Genomic DNA, 23,941 nt, shown 5'->3' with positions numbered 1-23,941 from the left:
ACCTTCCCATCCCGCTTTCATTGTAAAATAATTTATTTTATATTTTGCATTTTTCAGAACCCTGGCTATGCAGGACGACAGGAACTTCCAGAAAACCTGAAGATTCAGTTCCGCACCGTGGCGATGATGGTGCCCGACCGCAGCATTATTATGCGAGTCAAGCTGGCGAGTGCTGGTTTCCGAGACAACCAAGTCCTGAGTCGAAAATTCTATACACTCTACAAGCTCTGTGAAGAGCAGTTATCGAAACAGGTAAAATAAATATTTTTCCAACTGTAACCTGTCACTGGAAGGGTATGTAGAGAATATACTTTCATAGAATATATAATTATTTTTATACTCATGAACTTACACATTGTTTTTTTAGGGTTTTCAACTTCAAGTTCCAGAAAAGGAGTCTGAAATCATCACGTTTTTCATTTTCACACTAATTTGTGTAGTAAAGGAAGTTTCATTTGTGGTTTTTAAGCAGAGTGCTGTTATTGGAGAAGTTATGAGGAACAATGTCTGTTGATCTGTTGGACTTTGTAGAGGACACATTTTTCAGTCTCCTCACTTATAAAGGCTAGATCTATTGGAGAGGCAGTATAAGAACTGTAAATAACTGAGGAGTGTCTAGAAGGCAGTGTGTCACTGAGTGCTACAAGGAAAGTGCTATTCTGGTTTGTATGGGATGTTTAAGCAGAAGCAAAGGACAAGGCTGCTTTAAAGAACAGAACTAGTTGTTGTCTTTTGAATGCGCAGTGCTGGCTGTCCACTGGGGAGTCTAAAAAAGAAATCACATGAATGGTAGGTAAGTTGCAGCTCAAAAGCCTGGTTTGATTGGATCCTAATGAACCAGGACATATTGACCTTTTGTTCTGTTCCACATATTCATTAATGACTATGCTGACTTCCATGTAGAAAATTTGGACTATGCCATAGTAAGATAATGGTGCATCATATTGCCCTCATTATTTCAGAGCTATTATTTCAGAGCAAAAAAAAAATACAAATTTGGATTTTTTCTTCCTTTTGCCATACGTCTCTGATTTCACTCTCAACATACATAACCAAACTGGATTCCAATTTTCATTTCTCTCAGGTTTCTTTTTCTGGGAGAGTTTTACTCACCAGCTTTATATTGTAGACTGGCTTCTGAAGGGTCATATTTGCTGCTTCAAATTAGTTTTTAGTCAATCTGAATGACTCTGTATTGATCTAGCATCACTAGTGTTAGCTGTTGCTGTCCAGCCTGCTGTCTCAGTCCTGTCATCTGCCTGTTTCATAGTTGCCAGGCTTATAGGCTGTATTTGTCAGAGGATCATTTTCCAAGAGCTCTCCTAAGTACAAGTTATGGACATTGTTTTGGAAAATTTGTGTATGTATAGTTTCAGCAGTTAGCAACATAGCTTGTCTCCCGTGTACTGAATATGAATTTTTCATTTTTTCCTCAGACTTTTCCTCAGTAGGATTAAATGTTATCAATGCCTCAGTTTCTGTGGTCTTTTTTGTCTTAGACATGATTCTTTTCTTCACTTACGTCTTCAGTCCAATGTCAGATATTTTTCTGCAAAGCTTTTTGTATCTGAGTTGTTTCTCTACTGAATGAAGAAGAATTGTTACTCTTTATTTGTGCAGTGGGTTATTTCCATCTGTGTAGTATTTTGCACTTGTCTTTAGTTGCATCATACATAGATAATTTATTGAATTTCTCTTGGTAATTTTGAACTATAGTTGTGATCTAGTTCACCAGCTTGGTATCAACTGCAAACCTGATCAATAAGCTATTTCTTGCTGAAAATTCTGGATTGTACTCAATGTGTCATTCCAATTTGTCAGCCTGGGAAACAGGGGTTGAGGCTGATGGGAAGGTGTTGTTTTGTTTCTCACTTTCCAAATATATTCCAGCTGGCCATAAATTAAACTAATTTTCCCCAAGTCAAGTCTCTTTTGCCTGTAATGGTAATTGGTAAGTGATCACTCTGTCCTTATATCGACCCATGAGCTTTCCTTTCATCTTATGTTCTCCCTCTGTCCTGTTGAGCAGGGGGAATGAGGGAGTGGCTGGGTGGTTGACTGGAAGCTGGAAAAGGTCAATGCACAACTAATAGTGTAAAAAAAGAAGAGTCTATGCACTTGGTCTCAAAAACATTTGTCAGTCAGAGGGAGCAGATATTCTCCAAATATTAGAATATAATTTATTATCTCCTTCCATGTCTGTCTTTAGCACTTAGTTTTCTGACCAGCTGGCAGTAGTAGAGACTTCATAATTTAAAACTTTTGCCCTGAGCTTTCCTTCTAGGGTTTGTGTCAACCATCAAAGAGGAAACACATTGCAGAGCATTTGCATATATTTTCAAATCTGTGTTATCTAAGATAGAATTGTATGTTCAGGTACAAGTGCTGTAATTAATAAAATATGTCTATATGGCTCTCCAAATATGCAGTTGCACCTGTAGTGAAAGGGAACATATTTCAGCTCTTACCTACCCAAGTCCAAAGCTGATTAAACACCCTTCTAGGATGCACATTGCTGTTGGAGGGAAATCCTTCTGTTCTGAACCAAGTTGTTATGAAACCATCCACAGAGTAGAAAATCATTAAGTACAGAATAGATACAAATGGTATCTGAATAATTTCAGTATTTTTCTTTGTATCAACAGGAGTTTGGCCCTTTTAGTCACGAATTTCAGTACCATATATCAAGATAACAACAGTCCTTGCATGAACAGAAAACAGAGTGCAGTCTGAAGACATGTGGCTTGCTATTTGTGGATCTGGAATATTTATTTATTTAATGAATTTAGTCTTCAGCCCTCGATTTTAAAGTGTTTAATTTTTCTGGTACCAATTGTGTTTATGCATTGTTTCAAGGTTCATTACGACTTTGGACTTAGAAATATCCTGTCCGTTTTAAGAACACTTGGAGCAGTGAAAAGATCTAATCCCAAAGAGCCAGAGAAAACTGTGGTGATGAGAGTTCTGCGGGACATGAACCTCTCCAAACTGGTACTGTGACACTGGTTTCCACAAAACTGTACTTTTAAGTTTATTTATTATGCACTTTGAAAAGCTCTTTTTCTTTAGCAGTTGGATACTTTATTTTGCAATTTTGAATATGGTCTATCAGTGAGTGGAGAATCAGAATACAGTTATGGTGTGAGCACTTTTAAAGAGAGGAAAAACACATCAGAAGCTTTAGCTGAATAAATTGTTGGAAATACCACCAGATCCTAGGGGACTTAACCTGTTCCTCTAATTAGCTCTTGTTTTTTATTCTTTCTGCTCTATCCAAGGAGAGAAAGGAAGAATACATTGTATTGACTTTTAATAATGTCATTAAAGATCTTTCTTAATCCAGAATTTCAATTTATACATTTCTTGGGAGTCTGTTGCCTTTTCAGAATATCATAAGAATTGCAATGAGTAAGATAATTTGAAGCAGCTAACGCCTGCTTATATTGTCTAATCTCATTTGCTATCACTATTTAAAGTATTCATCTTTTTTTTTTTTTTATTGCTGTAATTGAAAGGTTATAGCACGTCTAGGCTCTGTGTGTTTACCTTGGGAGCCAGTTTTGTGATGGAACCAATTACTCTGTTTCTGATGGTAATCTATTCAGAGCATTGGTACATGCATTCAAACCTATAGACACACTTCAGTGATTTGCAAAAGGAAAACAAATCATAAAAAATCCAAGGCAAAATACAGTTTTAATAAATCTTGCTGACTCATGTAATAAATGAAGAAATGTGTGTGTGTATATATTGAAGAAAACTAACTTGAGATGTTAACATTTTTATAAGCTTTAAGTATTGAATTTAGAAATTACTGCTTGTGACTGCATTGTGTGAAATTTACTTAATAAAATTTATTCATAATTATAATATTTGCTTTGGAAAAGATAAGATTTTCTACTGCCATCTTTTAAATGGCATATTCTTGGGGGTTGTTTACAGCTGTAATAATAATTTCAATGAATAAATAATGTATTTTTCCCTACTTTATCCATGACAGGTGGATGAAGATGAACCTTTGTTTATGAGTCTCATTAATGACCTATTCCCTGGAATTACTCTGGATAAAGCTGGGTATCCTGAACTACAGTCAGCCATCCAGAAACAAGCAGAGAAAGCAGGCCTTATTCATCATCCACCATGGATACTTAAACTCATTCAGCTGTATGAAACTCAGCAAGTCCGACATGGTTAGCATGCTAGATGAGGTTCTGAGACTGCATAAAAGCAATAGTTTTTTATATTATCTGCTACAGAATGCAGATTATTTTAACAAAAGATCTATTTTAAAATTGAACAGATGTCATTTTTAAAGCCTATATTGGTATTTTGCTAGGAAACTGTTATGACATTTTTTGGTGTGCATTGCACACATAGTGAGATTTTAGCTTTGTTGCATTACATTTTTATGGGAAATATGAGTGTGGCCTTCAGTGACTGAAATTTCTATGTAACAAGTTAAAAGGTAGAGTATACATTAAAATTCAGAAACAGACAATTTTGTTCAGTGTTCTGAAAACAATTGTTGCCCCTCAGACACGGTTCAGTCATGAAGCTCATGTTTAATGTTACCGTGAGATTATAATGCTGAGAATATTACAAAAAGTAATCTCTCAAACCTTTACTTTGATAGATTCCTCCAAGCATGCAATATAATTCCAAGTGCTGTTCTTTGTGTTCAATTCTGACCGTTTACACTGAAGAGAAATAAGCCCATCTCCTGCTGGACCAGGGGGTTGGACAAGATGGCCCCCAGAGATCCCTTCCAACATCAACCATTCTGTAATTCTATGAAAATACATTTTTACAGTGCACAAAAGGCTCATGAGTAAAGTTTATCCTGTCCTAGGAAGGGTACCAAAGACAGTAGTAAAACCAGGTTTACAATTCATAGCTGAGTGGAAAAAAACAATACCCCTACTTTGAAATGTCCCCCAGCCCCCTAACCTTTAACAAATAAGGATTTTTAGTGTATGAATGAGAAAATATAAATGAAATAGAATTAAAAATTTATGAGAGCAAAGATTTAGGAAGATGACATAGGTTTCTTTCCTTCCTTTTCATGTCATAAGAGAATAGTAAGCTTAAACTAATTAAAAAAAAAAAAAAGGAAATACTTATTTGCCTAGCACGGTTTGAGACCATAATGCCTCAAATTTTTAGTTCAGATTATTGGTTAGAACAAAGAACTGGTTAATGCTGTGCTAATAATTTACATCCAGATCACTGGGTTCAGTGTTCCATAACGAATCATAACACTTATATTGAACCATGAAAGTTTTAATGATTTCAGTCATGATTAAATACACCCCTTGTTAGAAGGAGCTATTTGAGACACCACAGACCACTGTTCCCCAAAAAACTTCAGGATCCACTGTGGTATTCTGCTTAGATGCCACTTCTCTCCACGTGTCCCCACTGTTCCCAGGGGTCATGCAGCTCCAGCTGGCCTAGTGCTTGAGTACCCAGGTCCTTTCTATGACACAAGTTATTGCATGGAGGGAAGAAGATTTTGTTTTCCTGACTTCTGTTTGTCGTGCTCATGGACCCTTAAAGAGGTCACCATGGGCTTTCAAGTAATGAGAAAAATGTATGACTTCTTTCAGTTGAAATAGAGGCACTATGTGCAAGTGAAGTGTTCATGCACACACATAGACACACATGCACATATACATATATGTGTGGAGATTCAGTGCATGGACCCTGACATCTCTTCTGTGTAACAGTTTTGATTGAAATGCTGTTGAAAGCAGCAGAAATGCCATTCAATTAACAGACCTCCCTGTATGTAACATATGGCATGAGTAAGTGATTCTCTGGGTGCTCAGGTTGTTTTTGGGAACATTCATCTCCCTTTAGTTTTAGAGAAAACATCAAGCAGTCTGCATTGTACTGGATGAGGTTTGTAACTTGGATTTGTGATTGTTCCATACCTTTGTTGAAGAGGTTTTTTGAAGGCAGCTAAGGGTTATGTTGTCCAGTTGCCCTTAGAGTTAACAGGGAGTTGTCTACTTCCCTTAGATGACTTTGGAAGTCTCAGTTTGAAAGTTCCGTCTGGTTTCGGAAAGACTCATCTTGTATAGATGATTTAGAAAATACAACTAAAAAAGGATCAACCGTAGCCTCAAATTTATTGTTGAAGATGTGGCTTCTTTTCCTTGGGCAATATGTGTATACACTGATGAAATTAAAAGTTTGGTTGCTGTTAACTGGTTTTAATGTCAGAAATAAGTATTAAAATGTCATCATGGATGGACACAAGAGCATATTTTTGTTAATTTTGCTTCAGAAAGAAACACTTGATTGTGTATATCATTGGGAACTACTGATTCTCATTAAATACATTTAGAAATTACTAGTTTTGTTTACGACCAGTCATGTCAATGTCATTGTATGTGAACATCAAAAGGCAGTTGTGTTTTCCAATTAGAAGAAGGAAGAGAACTGCCTGAGGGAGGATGCAGACCCACATAGGCTTGCCTATCATAATAGAGCAGACATTTATAGAGGCCTTTTAATTTAAATTCCATTTCAGTCAACATTAAGTGGAATGAGAAACATCTTTTTTTATATTGGCTTTTGATAAAAATAAAACAAGGATCATTGATGCAAAGAACCATTAAATGGTAGCATGACATTTTGACATTTCATTTTAAAGCGTGTTTATATCATTTTTAGGTATGATGACTCTAGGTCCAACTGGTGCAGGAAAGACAAAATGCATTAATATTTTGATGAAAGCAATGACAGATTGTGGTGCTCCTCATAAAGAGATGAGAATGAATCCAAAGGCAATCACAGCTTCCCAGATGTTTGGTACCCTTGATGTTGCTACAAATGACTGGACAGATGGTATTTTCTCTACGTTATGGAGAAAAACTTTAAAAGCAAAGAAGGTAATGGATGGTGTATCATGATAGTTAATAAGGACATTTAATACTGTTTCCATGAGGTGTCATTACCTGTCATTTATGGGAAAGATCTTTCATTATAAAATCAAATGAGCAAATACAGCATTAGTTTTGCTTTGTGTCTGACGAGCACAATGTATGCAACAGTCAGAATTATGTGTGTATGCCAGAGAGCACTTGAGGTTCCAGAATTAAATTGGAAAAGATTTTAAGGGTTTTGCTTCCTTCTGTAAGCAGGTAATCCTACCATTCATACACAAAAGCAAGGGCTGTTGATATTTTGACATGAGGACAGGAAAGTTAATTTTCTCCTGTCTGGTTTTATGTCATCGCCACTCTATTTCATTAATTATATCAAAATGTAAGAGGCTTTGGTAGGAAATCAACAGAGGCAGTTCTCAATTCTCTTATCAAACCTGCAGATGATGTTTCATGGAATCATAATTACACTCAAATCTCCTGAAGTTTCATTCTGTTTTCACTTTGAAAATGGGAAGCTTTACATGACATACTTAGGTAATGTCCTACAAGGACTGATTGTGTGCCTGTGTCTGTGACTGTATTTAATGGGAAATGTTTTCGTCCGCCTTGATGGGTGCTGGGCTGGCCGATGTACTTTTGTAGGAGAAAGGGACAGCTTTATACTTGGAACACTGTAACTTAATTTTTGTCACTCTTTCTTAATATCCTTTTTGGTGAGACAGAGGATAACAAAAGAAGGATTAAAATGACTGAGCAAATTATAAAATTTGAGTTCATCCTGAGCTAATCAGCACCAAAGTATGACTCATGATTTACATCCAAGAGTACGTTCTCTGGGACTAAGTAAGTGTGTACTTTTGGTCAATGTACATAAAGTTGGATGTGTGTGTCTCTCCTTTTATCAGGGTGAGCATATCTGGATAGTTTTGGATGGACCTGTTGATGCAATATGGATTGAAAATCTGAACTCTGTTCTGGATGATAATAAGACCCTTACTTTGGCCAATGGAGATCGTATTCCAATGTCCCCCAGTTGCAAAATTATTTTTGAACCTGACAACATTGACAACGCTTCCCCTGCAACAGTTTCTCGCAATGGGATGGTCTTCATGAGTTCTTCAGTGTTAGATTGGAAGCCTATTTTAAGGGCTTGGCTGCAAACGCTACCTGTTACATACTCTGATGTCCTATGGAATTGCTTTAATGCTGTGTTTCAGGTACTTAAATCAACAAATTCAGAAAAAAAAAATTACATTTCTTATTCTTTATTTAATGAAGCATTCTTTCTTCCTGAGTGCTTTTTCATTTATTACTTCCCTTTGTTCATGTAATGAAATAAGGATGAAGGACTTAAAAGAAAAATGAAGAGAGGAAATTATCTCTAGCATTAATGAATGAGAGAATCTGCAACAGATTAATAATTTGTTTGCTTTGATTTGTTTGCATAGGTTGGTTGGCAATGAATTGCTAAATCGGTGGTTATTTTATAGTGCATGCTGGCAAAACAGAGATATTCCCTCTGGATTTAATTGTTACTGCAAGTTTAATTTCTGTTAGTATATATAAAGGGATTGGGTAAACTTTCTTGCTTCTTTTACATGTAAAAAAAAAAAAAAAGTGGAAAGGAGTTAAGCTAGATTCACTCTGGTGGAATCTTCCTTAATTTCAGCAGCAACAGGAATGCATTTGGTCATTTAGTTATTTTTAAAAGACATGCTGTAGTTCAGATTAATTCAGAGTAGGTCTGTGCCCTGTGTTGTTCAGAAGCTCAGCACAGGTGACTACAGTGCTTTTTTTTTCTGATTTTACAATCCATGATTCTGTTCTGAAGAATTTTGAGATGGCATCTCTGATACATTCTGACTAAATAGCGTTCAATCAATAGATCCAAAGGGAGAATCCTGAATGTTTTTTCCCCTCCATTGGGCCTTATCATACTGAATCAATAAAAAGGTTTCATTAATATTGTGGATGGTTATACTCAATAGTGGGACTGAAAGCATGATCTCAGTAGTATGGTTTATTCAATTATGTTGAAATTCTTATTTTTTCTTTGGAATTTTAAAAATATTATGGTTATTGCTTTGCAGTGCTTTAGCATTGTTATCTTCTGATTTTCCCAACATCTGTGGAACAAATGCAACGTCTCAATATACCTTGCTTTCCTTTTGGCTTGCTCCTGCCAGTTTATTTTTTTATTTAATTGGTTTTGGATTTCACAGGGGTTTCGCCTGTAATATCTTTCATCATTGTTGGATTTTAGAAATGCAGTTTGCAATGAACTTTGAGTGACATTTCAGAAAGTTTATTTATAAATCATGATAAAAGCAATGATTAGTATAGTTTTGGAATGCTTTGAATGTTAACAAATGTCTTCTTACAGTTATGTTTCATTTCAGAGCCCATTTACTTTAAAACCAACGTTTAACAAGCTATTCATTTTTTTTACCTCCAAAACATAAGGATATGGCACAGTATTTATTGCAGCAACAAGAGAAACAATTCTGATAATGAATTTTAAAATATGCTTCCAAAGTAATGTATATGTGGGTCAATTTAGTGCTTCTTTGCCACAATTCTATTTATATTTTATGCTACAACTTGCTCTGAAAACATAATAACAACATTTAAAATACCCAAGCCTGAAGCAATAGCAATAAAGTCCAGAAAAATATGTATTTTATTAGATTGAGAGATGAAAATGCAGTGAAATATGAAGTTAGTTCTGTACTGAAGGCTGCATTTGGAACTACCGAAATGTAAATGAAAGCTGTCACGCTGTCAGTTCTTCACTTTTAATGAGCTATCCTTGCTTCTCAAAAAACCAGAAGCGATAACGGTTATTTTACAGACGAGGGTAACACTACTTTTGAATTCAGATGGCTCTTTTACAGTTGTTATTATTTTCCCCCACCAAAAAAAATCCCAGAAAATTTGTGAAATAAAATTGCATCAACAGTGGTATTCAAATCCCAAATACAGACCGTGGTGAATTTAATGCTAGTATTAAGAAAAGCAAGAATATAAGAAGCTTACAAATTTCTGATTTTTAGAAGAAAGTTGAGATTAGGCTGTAGATGGAAATATAGTAACTCAGGAGAATCAGTCTTTATATATACACCCACAGAGACCTTTTGGAATCAATCTAAATTCAACCCAGATAGAAGTAATAGAACTCCTATAGTAATTGAAGTTTAGAATAAATGCTCATTATCTATGCTAGCAAAAATAGCATTTGTCACTGAAAGTCTGCATGTTGGATAAAATCATTATTAATGAAGGTACAGCAAGTAGCAGCAATGTAGGAGGAAGCACCAGAAAGTAACAGTTGTGAATCAGTGGAGAGTGTATTTATTCATTTGACATGTATTATAAATTCCACTGTAAGTCATTAGTTTTTATATAAAATACAGGATGTATGCTAAAAGACAAGGATAAATTAAAAATAAAAACCAGAACAACTCCCAGAATACCCCACTCTTCCCCAAACAACTGTATTTTGAACTAAGTTTATCTTTTAGTCCTTTCTATTTCCACAGGATTTTTTTTACAATGGTGGTTGAGGGGTTGGACTTTCACTCTCCATTTCCTCAGCAACATTTCCTGCTTAGGAGTAATTTCAAGTAGACTCACATCCCCATATATATTCAGCATTCTCTCGTATTTAGGAGCTATACTGCCAGTTTCTTGCCTGTGAATCATGCTGCTACCTGTAAGCAACAGAATTGCTTAGCTAATCAAAGCAATTAACTGAGACAGTTTCAAACAACTGAAATAATTAAAATAATTGCCTGAGTGGCATTTAGCTTGTCTACAAAGTGTGAAGCTCAAACTAGTATTGGATGTTATGTGAGACATAAGTTTCAGCATGTCTGTGCATTGTTTAAATGAAAGAAATATAGTAATTTTTAAATCACACTCACTTTCAATTTTAAATTTTATTATTTTTAATTTTTTTAAAAATAAAATCTGGTGTCCTGAATTCCTTATTGACCTATTCGGGAGACTTCAGGAGGTCCTAAAACCAGCAGAGTAGTCAGATATGACTTATTCCTACCTCCACGTTAAATCTCTCCCTAATCTTATTTGGATAAAGGCTGCTATTGCCTCTGGAGCGGAGTTGAATATGTAGTCCAAAGAGGGTTTTTTTTTTAATATTTAAATGCTGGTGTTCAAATTAATATTACAAGTATTAGTAACTTTGAATTATTTAATTGTTCTTGTGCTTGTTTAAGTAATTTAAGTACATTACCAGCTTCTTGTCCTAAGAGCGTTCTATAGTCCCCCAAGTTCCACAGTGACCATATGTTGTGCAAAAGGGTTTTTTTTTCCTATGACCTGTTACCATCAGACTTCATTTTGTAAGGGATGGCAAATTCCTGATCTAAATTCTTCACAATTTATGCGTATTTGTCCTGACCCAATTAATTTTTCCAGACACCTTGTCCAAACAAAATATGCTAGTAAGTAGTTAATTCATGTTAATCACTACCTTGATCTTGCATTCTTCCTTCATCCATGTATTGTTTTAAAATATTAGAGTATATGGACCTTCTTTTTCTCTTAAACTCAAAGAACAAGAATTACACAGACCTCACTGGAATCACAAGTACAATAAAACTCATTCTGATGAAAATTGGACTCTTGAAAGTACAGATTACTTTGACTCATGAAATATCTTCATTCTGAGTGTGTCAAATCAATTATTAAACTATTTGCAATGTCCTGTGAGACATCCAGTCTATTTTACAGATGAAGAAACAATCTCAGAGAGATTTAGGTCTAAATTTTAAATGTCTTCAGACTTGAATCTCCTGCACTGCTTGTAGTGCTTTACTTCTACCCATTCCTTGTGGTACCTACAAGCCCCTCAGGTAGTCAGTTGAGCACCCTCTGTACTGCTGAGGGCAAACCAAGCATTTTAGAGGGAAAGTCACACTAAGCAATACACAGAGTTGGATGCACTTAGGCTTGTCAACAAGTGAAAAAAAGGGATCTTTCCTAAGCTTCCCTCCTCCTATGTGCACTCACATTGTCTTCTTTCTCAGACCACTTAGCTGTGAACCCTAGTCTGGATTAAGATGCTTAACTGAGGGTTTTTTTCTTATAGTATTTATCTTTGTTGTGTGTGTCACCAACTATTCCAGTGAAATGAAACTCAGGATGATGGGTAAAAATCTTGAATCGGTCTCTGTGCCAAAAAATTCTCAGTGTAGAGTTCTTAGAAAAATTTAGCAGCAAAAGAAGTAAACTGAAAATTACAACAAAACTTGTGAGTATGCGGCTAATGAGCTCACTGATTTTTCAAAAATTTCTAGGTACTTGTTTACATCTTTGAGTGATTCATTGCCTAAAATTTCTCACTAACAGGATGTGGGGGCCATAAATGGAAATCCTCTGAAATTACTGTCTCCCATAGTGTCCCTGTTGTACTTTTACTCCCCAGAATGATTAGGCAGCATTGATTTCCAAGAATTATGAAGGCAAATGGAACCCATAGGGAGGGAATTATATTAAAAATTATTAAATGAAAGTGAAAGTAGGTTATAATTTAAATTGATCTGTACAATAGATGGCAATTGATAGTTTAAAATAATTCTGCACTGCAAATCTCAAAGATAACTTTACATCAATCTGAACCTTTGCTAAAGATGTTGCAAAACACTTGACAAAGGCAGGCGTGGTAGCCATCACTATGGAGTAACCTGAGAAAAATCCAGGCTCCATTAAAATCAACTGCAAAATCCTTTTTGGTACCTGCCAGGGTTATACAGAAACAGAGTGTGCGTTTCAAGAGGGATGGGTACAGTGTGGTGCAGTCAGAACAGATCAGACAGAAATTTACAGTAGCGAGGCTGTGCGTTATATACATAGCATTACAGCAATTCTAGTGCTTTTATCGTCCTACCACAAAAATGGCAATGGTAGATTAAAATCTCCAGTGGAGAGCACGAATGGCAGGTCCCTGATGTAGCTGAAAGGCAGTCTTCAAACTGCTCTTCAGGAAATTGCTGTATGGAGCTTATATGAATAATTCTGCAGGCTGTGGTACAGCAAAGTTATTTTTCTAAGAAGTTATTATTAACAAAATTTCATGGTGTAATTCTGAATATTTAAAATCCCAGAATTGGGGAAAAATGTTCTTTGGCATAAAGTTTAGAATATATTCGAAATTAAGAAATTGTTCTCATCTAAGAGTAAATCATACAATCGAAACTTGTAAACAGACTCTTTAAAAGATATCTTTCCTTTCCAGGATGTGATAGACTTTGTTTTCTCTGCTGTGACACCAAAAATGCCAGTTTTGGAATGCATGTACATCAAACAAGCTACTGACCTTCTACAGGTAGATATGACACTCGGGTTCTCTCGCTCTGTTCCTTGTGCTGGGACACTGTTCTAGGAGGGCAGTAGTTAGGTACTGCATCTGCCTTGCAGGGTTTGTTGTCTGACCGAGGTGAGAAGCAGCTCAGTGAGGAGCACATTACTCGCCTGTTTGTTTTTGCTGTAATGTGGTCAGCTGGAGCGCTTTTGGAACCGGATGACAGGCTGAAAATGGAGCTGTTCCTACGGAAGCACTCGGCAGTGAAAGAACTTCCAGCTGTGAATGGAGAAGAAACCATGTTTGAATTTGTTATCAATGCCTGTGGCCAGTGGGAGCACTGGTCAAAGAAGGTTCGTACGCTACAACATTCTGAGCTTTCTTAATGAGTGTACAAGAAAGAAATATTTGGTAAAAGGTATATTACTATTTAAAACTCTGAATAATTTGGTTACAAAGATTAACCCTACTGAATGCTCAAGAATTTCTTTTATGAAAGATTTGTTTCTTTTATCCATAAATATCTTTGGCAGAGAATAGAAACATGCACTTGAAATAGATTTGGAAATGAAACAGAAATGGTCTTCGTTTTGTGTACTGTCTATCATCCTACTATTTTAGAATTCAGAGCGAGGAAAAGCGCGGAGTTTAAATATCCCATTAGTCTAACAACCTTTTAGAAAGGCTTGGCAAGGTACTGATTGTTTATAAATGGATGCTTGGCTTTCAGGAAGAAGTTTTACTAATGTACATTTATAAAATACATTTGGTTTTGTGTTCTGATGCAGAGTGGTTGTGTGGGCAGGTAGAAAATCTCACAAACTTTTTGCATGTCTGTCTTATGCAGGTCCCTGAATATATTTACCCCACAGATTCAGTACCAGAATATACTTCCATTCTAGTTCCAAATGTAGACAGTGTCCGAACAGACTTTCTAATGCACACTATCATGAAACAAGGAAAAGCTGTTTTGCTAATCGGGGAGCAGGGAACAGGAAAAACAGTCATGATCAAGGTAGGTGGAATGGAAAATCATATAATATCTTCATTTGATAACATTGCAATAATTAACACTGGCACAAATGTTAAATTGAAATGTGAGCGTAATTGGATTTTTCTTCAGATGACAAACTAGCATTCTTACTGAGGCATTTTGTCACTACTCGCATGGCCTACAAGCAAAAACCCATAAGTATCTGTAATTTAGTGTAAAGGGTCCTTTTCAACTTTGCTAACTGTGGCCATAAGATCATGTGATAAATGCTCTTTCATATGCTTTCTTTTCTTTTGAGCAGCCAAACTGGAGATCTTGCTAAGAAAATGCCAGTCCCTGGAGGATTTTTTTATTTCCCTGTGCTTTGTTGGTGGTGCCATGTGTGAACTGATCTTTTGTACACCCTTGTTGTGTACACTTCCTTTACAAGCTAAGCTGAAGAGAAATAAAGAACTTCCTTCTTTAGCCAGGGTGAATTTTGAGAGAGTAAATTTAGTGTTTATTACCTGCTTTCTTATTACTTCACTGAAAACGACATACTGTTCTTTCTGTAGAATAAAATAATAACAGGATTGCTATTAAATTAACAAATACATACTTTCCATATTACAAAATGGTGCAGGTAAATCATATGACACTTAAAAAAAAAAATGAATGACTTAGTACAGAAAAGCCAATAATAAAAAAGCTTATCAAACCCAGATTTCATACCAAACTTGGCATTCCTTATTTGAAAATATACAAGTGTAATTGCTTTCAGGATGGTGTCTGTGATTTCCAGGGGAATCTGTAGACTTTTGGATCAATGAGAGGTGGCTAAATAAAGCTGATCTACTGTTGGGATACTTGAATTTGCCATACAGGCATCTGTGCCTCCACTGGAGGATTTGCAGAGGTCTTGAAATTCAAAATAACTGAAGAACACTGGCCTAAATTGACCTTTGGCTTTCTTAAAACCTGGAGCCATTTTGTGTCCCCCAGGCATGTGCTTTCTGAGCCCTGACTTAAAGCAGGCTGTACCAGTGCCAGCAGCCATCAATGCTACTTTTTCAGCTCAGGTGTTGGTGCCAACACGCATGCCAGTGTAATGTCAACCTCTGTTCCTGGCATCAGCTGGAGAACTATTTTAGCAGAGTGAAGAGGCAGGGTCTGGGTGGTGGCCTTGATATTCTGCATACTGGAATTTGGCCAGATACTGGCAATGCCCAGCCTTCAGCTGCCATTCCTGTCCCTAAAAATAATTGGAACTTATTCCTGGGAGTTGCTCACCCCATGTCTATTCTATAGAGCAGAATATGTTCCTTACACAAGGAAGCATAATGCCAGTAGATATTTGATCTCATTTAAGGTTAGGAGCAAAATTTTTAAATGCCTTCAGAACTGTTCCCCTTCTGCTTTCACCTACTGTAGAATTTTTCTTTACTATACCTCATGGAAAAGAAATTTCCAGATACAAGCAGCTGGTTTATTGAAAAACTAAAAAAGTTTTAATGCAGAACACTTCAGGTAGTAATATGAATTAATCTGAAGTAATCTTCAGCATTGAGTAAGTCATCAGTAAATATCAAAATAAAGAACTTATAATGAAATGTTATTTAAGACCTTTGCTCTCTGTACTATAAATTAATGCATTGCAAAAAATCCAGAATTTAATGTGAAACTGCTATTATAGAATTGTCTGACAGTTTAACTAACAAAAAAATGACCCCATTAAATAGGTTCTTCTTTTTCAAAAATAGTTCTCATTTATGTACTGTGGAATATTACTGTTACCGTGTAAGGATTCTGAAATACTGTGATGAGTAAAATGCAACTGTGTTTTGTGAACTGGTTGTGTATTTGTAGTTGCAGTGGGTGGATCTTGGCCAGATGCAAGACACCCACCCAGGCACTGGTTCCCTCTCCTTCCTCAACAGGATAAAGGTTGAGGTAAGGACAGGGAGATCACTCACCAATTACCATTATGGCCCAAACAGACTTGACCTGAGGAAAATTAATTTAATTTATTGCTAGTTAAAAATAGAATTGAATGGTGAAAAACAAAGAAAAGACAATGCTAAAAACACACTTCCCTCACCCCTCCCTTCTTCCTTGGCTCACCTTCACTCCTTCAAGTCCTCTGCTTCCTCCCCCACAAGCAGCACAGGGGGATGGGGGAGGAGGGCTGTGCTCGGTCCATAACAGCTCCTCTCTGCTGCTCCTTCCTCCTCATGCTGCTTCCTACTCTCGCATGGAGTCCCTTCCACAGGGTGCAGTCCTTCACCAACTGCTCCAGCATGGGCCCTTTCTGTGGGGCACAGTCCTTCATGAACACACCACTCCATGCACGGGGTCACAAGTCCTGCTAGCAAACCTGCTTGTGCATCAGTTCCTCTTCACAGGCTTCACCTTCTGCCAGGAGCTTGCTCTGATGTGGGTTCTCCATGCACTATAGCTTCCTCCAGGGCACATCCACCTACTGTGAGGTGGGGACCTCCAGGGGCTGCAGTGTGGGTGTCCCCCATGGGTTGCAGCAGGTCAGCCTGCTCACCACGGTCTCCTCCATGGGCTGTGGGGGAATCTTCCCTGAGGCGCCTCCTGACCTTCCTTCTGCTCTCACCCTGCTATCTGCAGGGCTGTTTCTCTCATATTTTTTCTCACTTCTCTCTCTCACTGCTAGGCAGCATTTCTCACACAGGCTGAGTGGCCTTGGTGGTCCATTGGAGCCAGCTGAAACTGGCTGTGTCTGGCCTGGGGAAGCCTCATCCTCTTCCTGAAAGGAGCTGCCCCACATCCCCTGCTGCCAGCACCTGTCCACCCGCACCTGGTACCTTAGTGTTATACAAACTGTTGGAGCCCTGAGGAGAGGTCTGATCAGTGACCTGCACCAACCCATCACCTGTCAAGAGTACTCACCAAATATAGGACTCTTGTATTCATGTTGCATGTGTGGACTGTCATTTGTGTGAATGAGAAAAAACTGTTTCTGAAGGGCATCTTTTTTTAAACTGGGATTATTGAATCAACATTGTATCAACAAAATTAACAGTTTAAAAATATTCATTAAAATATTTTGAGATAGCTTAGCTGTATCTTCATTTCTGTTCTCACACAGAGTGTATGTCTCACTGGAGTTGTTCTTAGAGCACTTAATCAGCAATGATACAGCTTTATTTTTTCTGAGGTACTGAAATGGGAACATTTTCAGTCAACCCTGTTATAAAGATAAGAATTTAAATGTTACTCAACTTTGTCATCACTGCAGAAGTGTAGAATCTTTATAAAGATTTTGTATTGGAAATCTGGAACTTTTAGTGCTATTTTTATGTCTCGGGACTGTTACTAAACAAAATATTTCCTGTGCTTTTTATATATATATATATACACACACGTATATATAATATGCGTGTGTCTTGGTGTGACTCCAGGGTTACATTTTTTCTTTCCTGTCCTATTATGAAATCTCACTAAATACGAAAAGTGGAACTTTGTTGCTTTAGGGCATCCTTGGCAGCCATGAGAATTGTATGCATTCATAAAACCCAAGGATTCCTTTTGTCATTAAGAGAGGATAATAATCAGTAAATGCAGTGTAGCTGGGTTTAGTTTCACTCTGCTGTTCCTTTACACTGCTTTTGTTGTAAGAAATGGTGCTGTATTGTAAATGTGAAAAAGGATTTAGTTTTTCACTGGTTCCTTGCAAACTGCTGTAATAGATCATTACTAACAGCCTGAATTTAGAAAAACACTGACAACTGCTAATGCAAAATTTATTTGCATCTTCAGTTGTCACGTGTCTACTTGTTGGAACATTTAGTGAAGTCTGTTAGAAGCTTATAAATTTTAATGCTGCGAAACTTTATGCGAAACATTAACTGAGAGTTTGAATTTTATGTTGGAGATGGCATATTTATCTTATATAAACTGCTGTTTGACATTTTTAAGTTAAGAGCAGGACTGAGATTTTTTAGATGTCTTATTTTTGCAAGGCTGCTGAGCATCTGCATCTGCTTTTGGCTGAATTCGCCTGGAGTTACTGGTGTACTTCACTTAAAACTGGTTTATCTTGCAGGATTACACAAGCAAGTATGATCCTGACGTTCATTTGACCAAATGCCTAAACTTTTCTTCTGCAACTTTACCAAATATGTTCCAAAGGAGCATAGAAAGTTACATAGATAAAAGAGTTGGTACCACATACGGTCCTCCGGCAGGGAAGAAAATGACTGTCTTTATTGATGACATCAACATGCCTGTGATTAATGAATGGGGTGATCAGGTAAAAGGAAAATGTTAACATTTGGGAATTAATGGTCTTACCATTGCTGCTGATGGAAATGCTGATCTCTGGATTACAAATATAGGAAAGTTTAGGAAAAATATGTCATTATATGGACTTGACTGATAGCATCTACTAAAAGCATTTTCCTTTAGCCAGTTTTTGCCAAGAGTGATAAGCTGTCAGATTAGGGTCAGCATCAAGCCACCTGATGCCATCATTTCTGCTTTCAGGCCTTTTGTTTTAGTTACATACAGAACTTGCAGAATTTCCAGTCTGGGGAAGAAAGCATGCAAATCCAAGAAGCAATCAGAAGCTCTCTCCTTCTTCCATCTGCTCTGGACTTTAAACGTAGTTATCATTAGGTGAAATCTAACATCATAGTTGAGATTCAAGACTAGCGAGATGTCTTGAGGTATTCATAGATGAATACTTATAGACCAACACTCTGAAAATCTGACTTCAAAAAAATTACTGCTCAGAAAAAGAGATTTTCCTGCTCCCAGTATAGCTCCATAATCCTGTTCTCTCACTGCCTCTATACAAGTGAATGTGTGACTACACTTTGTGCTAAACCAACCATTCTTTGTCACTGTCTGACTGCCTGTGTCAGTCTGAACATATAGTCTGGCTTGAAACTTTAAAGTGCTGACTTTTCTTAAGTTGATGTGGTGGAAATCCAGCTGACCGCCTGATTTCATGTCCACAAGTACTTAGCGCATGAAGCTCACATGAGCCAATCTACTGCATCAGAGCAGTTGGTACCATATTGCATGGCTTTATGAATTGCTGATGTGTCCAGCAGAATATCTGAAATCAAGAAAGATAAGAGACGTTGTTTCCTTCTTGCTACTAATTCATTGTACTGGAGATTTCCTCTTTCCTTTTTCAAGTTGAGAATCCTGACACAGTTAACTACTTTTTTTTTTTTCTTTTTTTTTTGTGAAAACTAGATCACCAATGAGATTGTAAGACAGCTGATGGAACAAAAAGGTTTTTACAATTTGGAGAAGCCAGGAGAATTCACAAATGTAGTTGACATACAGTTTGCAGCTGCTATGATTCACCCTGGTGGAGGTCGGAATGACATCCCACAGCGCCTGAAACGCCACTTCACCATCTACAACTGCACACTGCCTTCCAGTTCCTCTATTGACAAAATATTTCAAACAATAGCTGAAGGTTATTTCTGTGAACAACGACATTTCCCTGCAGAAATATGTAAACTGGCTTCAGCATTAGTATCTACAACTCGAAAGGTTTGGCAAATGACAAAAGCAAAGGTAAAAATATGTCTGTTAAGAAGACTTCGAAACATGTAACAGTGTTTGAGATTGTGAGAAAATTTAAGATCTGAACTAAAGGAAAGAGGTTAAATTTGGCAGAGAGGGAATCAGTTCAAAACAAATGAGGTCTGGTATTTAGTAAATTCTAAACGTTTATTTTTTCCATTTCAAAAAGAATATAAAAAGATTTAACTGAAATTTTTAAGCAGATGTTACTTTGAAATTTACATGTAGAAAGAAATTTGAAAAGTTCAGAGTAAACCTGCAGCATAGAAATGTGTGCCAAATTTGATTTTCTAATGGAAAAAAGTGGAAGACTGTGGTGGAAAGATAGGAATAGGTGATGATTTGGTAAATCCTTTTTGGATTAATCCTTTCTGGACTTTTCTAGTCCAGAAAAGGTGGGTCAGATTTTCCCAAACAACTCAACTGTAGCCATGAACTTGGCTTATACAGAGAAATAGGGAGAGTTCTAGTGAAACTGTTGACTAGTCAGCTACTGACCAGTATAGCCACCAGAAATGGTGTTTATTACTGCTAATTAACTGCCTATAGAGAAAATGTAGCTTTTGCTAAGTTTTTCATTTATTTCAGTTCCCCTCTTTTCACTTTTCTACTCTTTTCTTTGCTTTTCTTCATCTACTTTTCTTTTTCCTCATGAGCTTTTCCTCATATGTTCTTGGAAGGGATGAAAAAGGATGACAGAAGTGATCTGGAAGAAACAGCAGGAGCAGCACCACGGGTTAAGCAATGCTGACATTTATAGTGTGGCCTTCAGTGTCATTGTTAACTAACCTGTCTTGGCTACCCATCAGTGCACATTCCTGGGACTTGAAAGCTTCAAAGAAACTCAAGTAAAATCTATGTGAAATTGAAGAGCTGGACATTGCTACTGTCATTTCTTCATTTTTACTGTTGCCTCTTGAATGCCAAGCTTGTATTTCCATTTTAATGCAATATTTATTTTGAAGTTTGTGAAAATTTCCATATTCATTTGATACTAGATAGAAAATATTTTCGTTTAGTCGTTATCTGAATATAGCTTATGACATTATTTTGTAGATGTTGCCAACTCCAGCTAAATTTCATTACATCTTTAATTTACGAGACCTCAGTCGTATTTGGCAAGGAATACTAACAGTTACTTCTGAAGTCTGCCAGAGCGTCAGTGTTTTGGTAGCCTTGTTCCAGCATGAATGCAGACGTGTTATTGCAGACAGGTTCATCAGCCAAAGTGATAAAGACTGGTTTGAAGATATGATGAAAAAGGTAGGCAAGTAACCTTCCAGTATTTACCACAGAAAGAGGCCAATGAAACACTTCATTACTAAAGCAATCCTCTACGTATCGTTGCAGATCGCTTCTGCAGAACATGGTCACAATCTGTTTGAAGATAAATCCACAGAATTATACTTTGTGGATTTCTTGCGTGATATCCCAGAAGCTACTGGATATGAAGCTGATGATGCAGAGTTGAAGGCTCCTAAGGTTTATGAGCCTATCCCATCTTTGGATTATTTGGCTGAAAGATTACAGATGTTCATGCAGCAGTACAATGAAACCATCAGAGGATCAAAGATGGATTTGGTATTTTTCAAGGTATTAGTGCCTATAATTGAATTAATACTGAAATTGCCTGGTCTTCTGCACTTACTGATGTGTGGATCCTGTATGTTTCTATCAAATTATTTTGGGGATAGCTCAGAATGGTGAGGCCTATATCCAACGAGCCTTAGAAATAAACTCTCTAAAGCCATGCTGGTGTCTCATGGCTGCCTTTGCTCCCACAAGTTATTCCATCTTTTTGCAGTTCCCCATCTTTTCTTCTGCCTTGCATAATGCAAAGCACAACTCCTTTGTTTCTACAGTGCGCATCATGAATGTCATCTTGCATTTCTGGAAGTTAATTTCTTCTCAAACGTCTCTTGATTCATGATGCTTTCTTCAACTATAGACTGAAAATATTATCCTTTTCTTAGATTTTTTAAGGCATTTCAGATTAATTCTTGCTGTAATATGAATACAGCACTTAAATAAATGTCTATAGTGTACTTGTATTTTACTTTCCATAGAATTATAGAATGGTTTGGCTTGGGAAGGACCTGTAAAGGACATCTAGTGCAACGCCTCTGCAGTGAGCAGGGACATCTTCAACTACATCAGGTTGCTCAGAGCCCCGTTCAACCTGACGTTCAATGTTTCCAGGGATGGAGCTTCTACCAGCTCTCTGGGCAACCTGTGCCAGTGTTGCAACTCCTCCTATGTAAAAAATTTCTTCCTTATATCCAATCTAAATCTCCCCTCTTTTAGTTTAAAACCATCAGCACTTGTCCTGTTGCAACAGGCCCTGCCAAAAAGACAGTCGCCATTTCTCTTGTACTCCATGTGTCTTAGCACAGTGTCTAGGAGGATCTCTTCCGTGATCTTCCCAGGCACAGAAATGGGGCTGACAGGGTCCTAGTTCTCAGGGTCTTCTTTTCTACCCTTTGTAAAAATGGGCACAATGTTTCCCATTTTCCAGTCTCCGGGGACTTCACCTGACTGCTGTGACTTTTCAAATATCATGGAGAGTGGCTTGGCAACTACATCAGACAGTTGCTGCAGGCCTCTGGGATGCACCTCGTCGGGTCCCATAAGACTTATGTATGTTCAGGTTCCTCAGGTGGTCATGAACATGGTCTTCTCTTACAGTGGGAGGGACTTGGCTCCCATAGTCCGTGTCTTGTGGCCTGTTGACTCGGGTGGTGTGAGAAGAGAGGCTGTCAATGAAGACTGAGGCAAAAAAGTTATCAAGTACCTCAGTGTTCTCCTTGTCTCTTGTTATCAGCTTGCCAGTTTTGCTTATCCTGGGGATACACTTTATCTGAACTTCCATTTCTGGTTGACATACTTGTAGAAACCCTTCTTATTACTTTTTGTGTCCCTTGCCAAGTTCAGCTCCAGTCATGCCTTGGCCTTCCTGACCCCATTCCTACACAACTGGACAGTGTCCCTATACTCTTCCCAGGATCCCTGTCCCAGCTTCCACTGCCTCTGCAGTTCTTTCTTGTCATTTAGTTTGACCATCAGGTCTTGACTCAGCCATGCTGGGCTCTTACCTTCCATGCCTGATTTCTTACACCTGGGAACTGAGAGCTTTTAGGCTCTGTAGAAAGCATCCTTAAAGATCTGCCAGCTCTGTTCAGCTCCTTTGTCCCAGGGGGTCTTATTGACTAACTCTTTGAAGTGATGGAAGTTTGATTTTGTAAACTTCAGGGCCCTAACTTTATTTCTCACCTGACTCATATCCCTCAGGACTGTGAACTCCACCAGCGTGTGACCACTGCAGCCCAGGCTGCCTCCAATCCTGACGTCACCTGTTAGCTCACTTGCATTGGTGACCATCAGGTCCTGTATCGCATCCCCTCTGGTAGGGCTATTTACTACCTGGCTAAGAAGTTATCTTCCATGCATTCCAGGAGTATTCCCAAGTGCCTGCAGCTCACCATACTACTTTTCCAGCAGATGTCGGTGTAGTTGAAGTCCTGCAGCAGGACAAGAACCTGCAAGCATGTTGCCTCCTGTAGTTGGAGTAAGAAGTCTTTGTCAATAGACTCTCCTTGACCAGGCAGCGTAGTAGACACCAACCACAAGGTTCCCTTTCTTGCCTCAGTCTCCAGTTCTTACCCATAAATTTTGACCAGCCACCAGGCTGTGGCTATTCTTCAGGGACAGCTCTTCACACTCTATCCATTTCTTGACATAGAGGGCAACGCCTCTGCCTCTCCTTCACCTGTCCTTTCTGAACAGCCTATAGCCATTGATAGTCACACTGCAGACATGGGATTTGTCCCACCAAATTTCAGTAATGGCAATGAGGTCATAGCTTTCTAGCAGCATGGTGGTTTCCAGCTCCTCCTGTTTGTTGCCCAAGCTGCGTGCATTAGCAGGACTCTCAACTGTGTCACCATCTTAGAGGAACTCCCCTTAATATCTTTGAAGTATTTCACCAGTGTTTCCCTCTTGGCTCTTGCTACCTCAGGAGCTCCCTAACATTTCAAGTGTGCAGCATGCCTCAGAACAGTGGGCTGAGGGCCCTCACTAGCACCTCATTCCTCTAACCATGGCATGTCATCCCCTGTCTTGTCATCACTGAGCCTGATACTATCTCCCTCCCCGTTCAAGTCTAGTTTAAAAACCTGTCAGTGA

The 23,941-nt window shown here is 37.9% G+C and overlaps 1 protein-coding gene across 1 annotated transcript in view; it reads left to right on the top strand.

Annotated features, from left to right (window-relative positions):
• The window catches only part of LOC103781634 (dynein heavy chain 5, axonemal-like), a 162,369-nt gene that overhangs the window by 62,959 nt on the left and 75,469 nt on the right, over positions 1 to 23,941 (top strand). The window contains 12 exon segments of the mRNA XM_008949354.1: positions 58 to 252; positions 2,857 to 2,991; positions 4,001 to 4,190; positions 6,679 to 6,896; positions 7,799 to 8,110; positions 13,150 to 13,239; positions 13,332 to 13,568; positions 14,063 to 14,230; positions 18,261 to 18,467; positions 19,421 to 19,750; positions 20,816 to 21,022; positions 21,110 to 21,352. Of these exon segments, the coding sequence (XP_008947602.1) occupies positions 58 to 252; positions 2,857 to 2,991; positions 4,001 to 4,190; positions 6,679 to 6,896; positions 7,799 to 8,110; positions 13,150 to 13,239; positions 13,332 to 13,568; positions 14,063 to 14,230; positions 18,261 to 18,467; positions 19,421 to 19,750; positions 20,816 to 21,022; positions 21,110 to 21,352 (2,532 nt within the window).

Source organism: Merops nubicus, unplaced genomic scaffold (genome assembly GCF_000691845.1).
Source record: "Merops nubicus isolate BGI_N331 unplaced genomic scaffold, ASM69184v1 scaffold501, whole genome shotgun sequence".
NCBI classification, from domain to species: Eukaryota; Metazoa; Chordata; class Aves; order Coraciiformes; family Meropidae; genus Merops; species Merops nubicus.
This window is presented reverse-complemented; position numbering and strand designations above follow the sequence as displayed.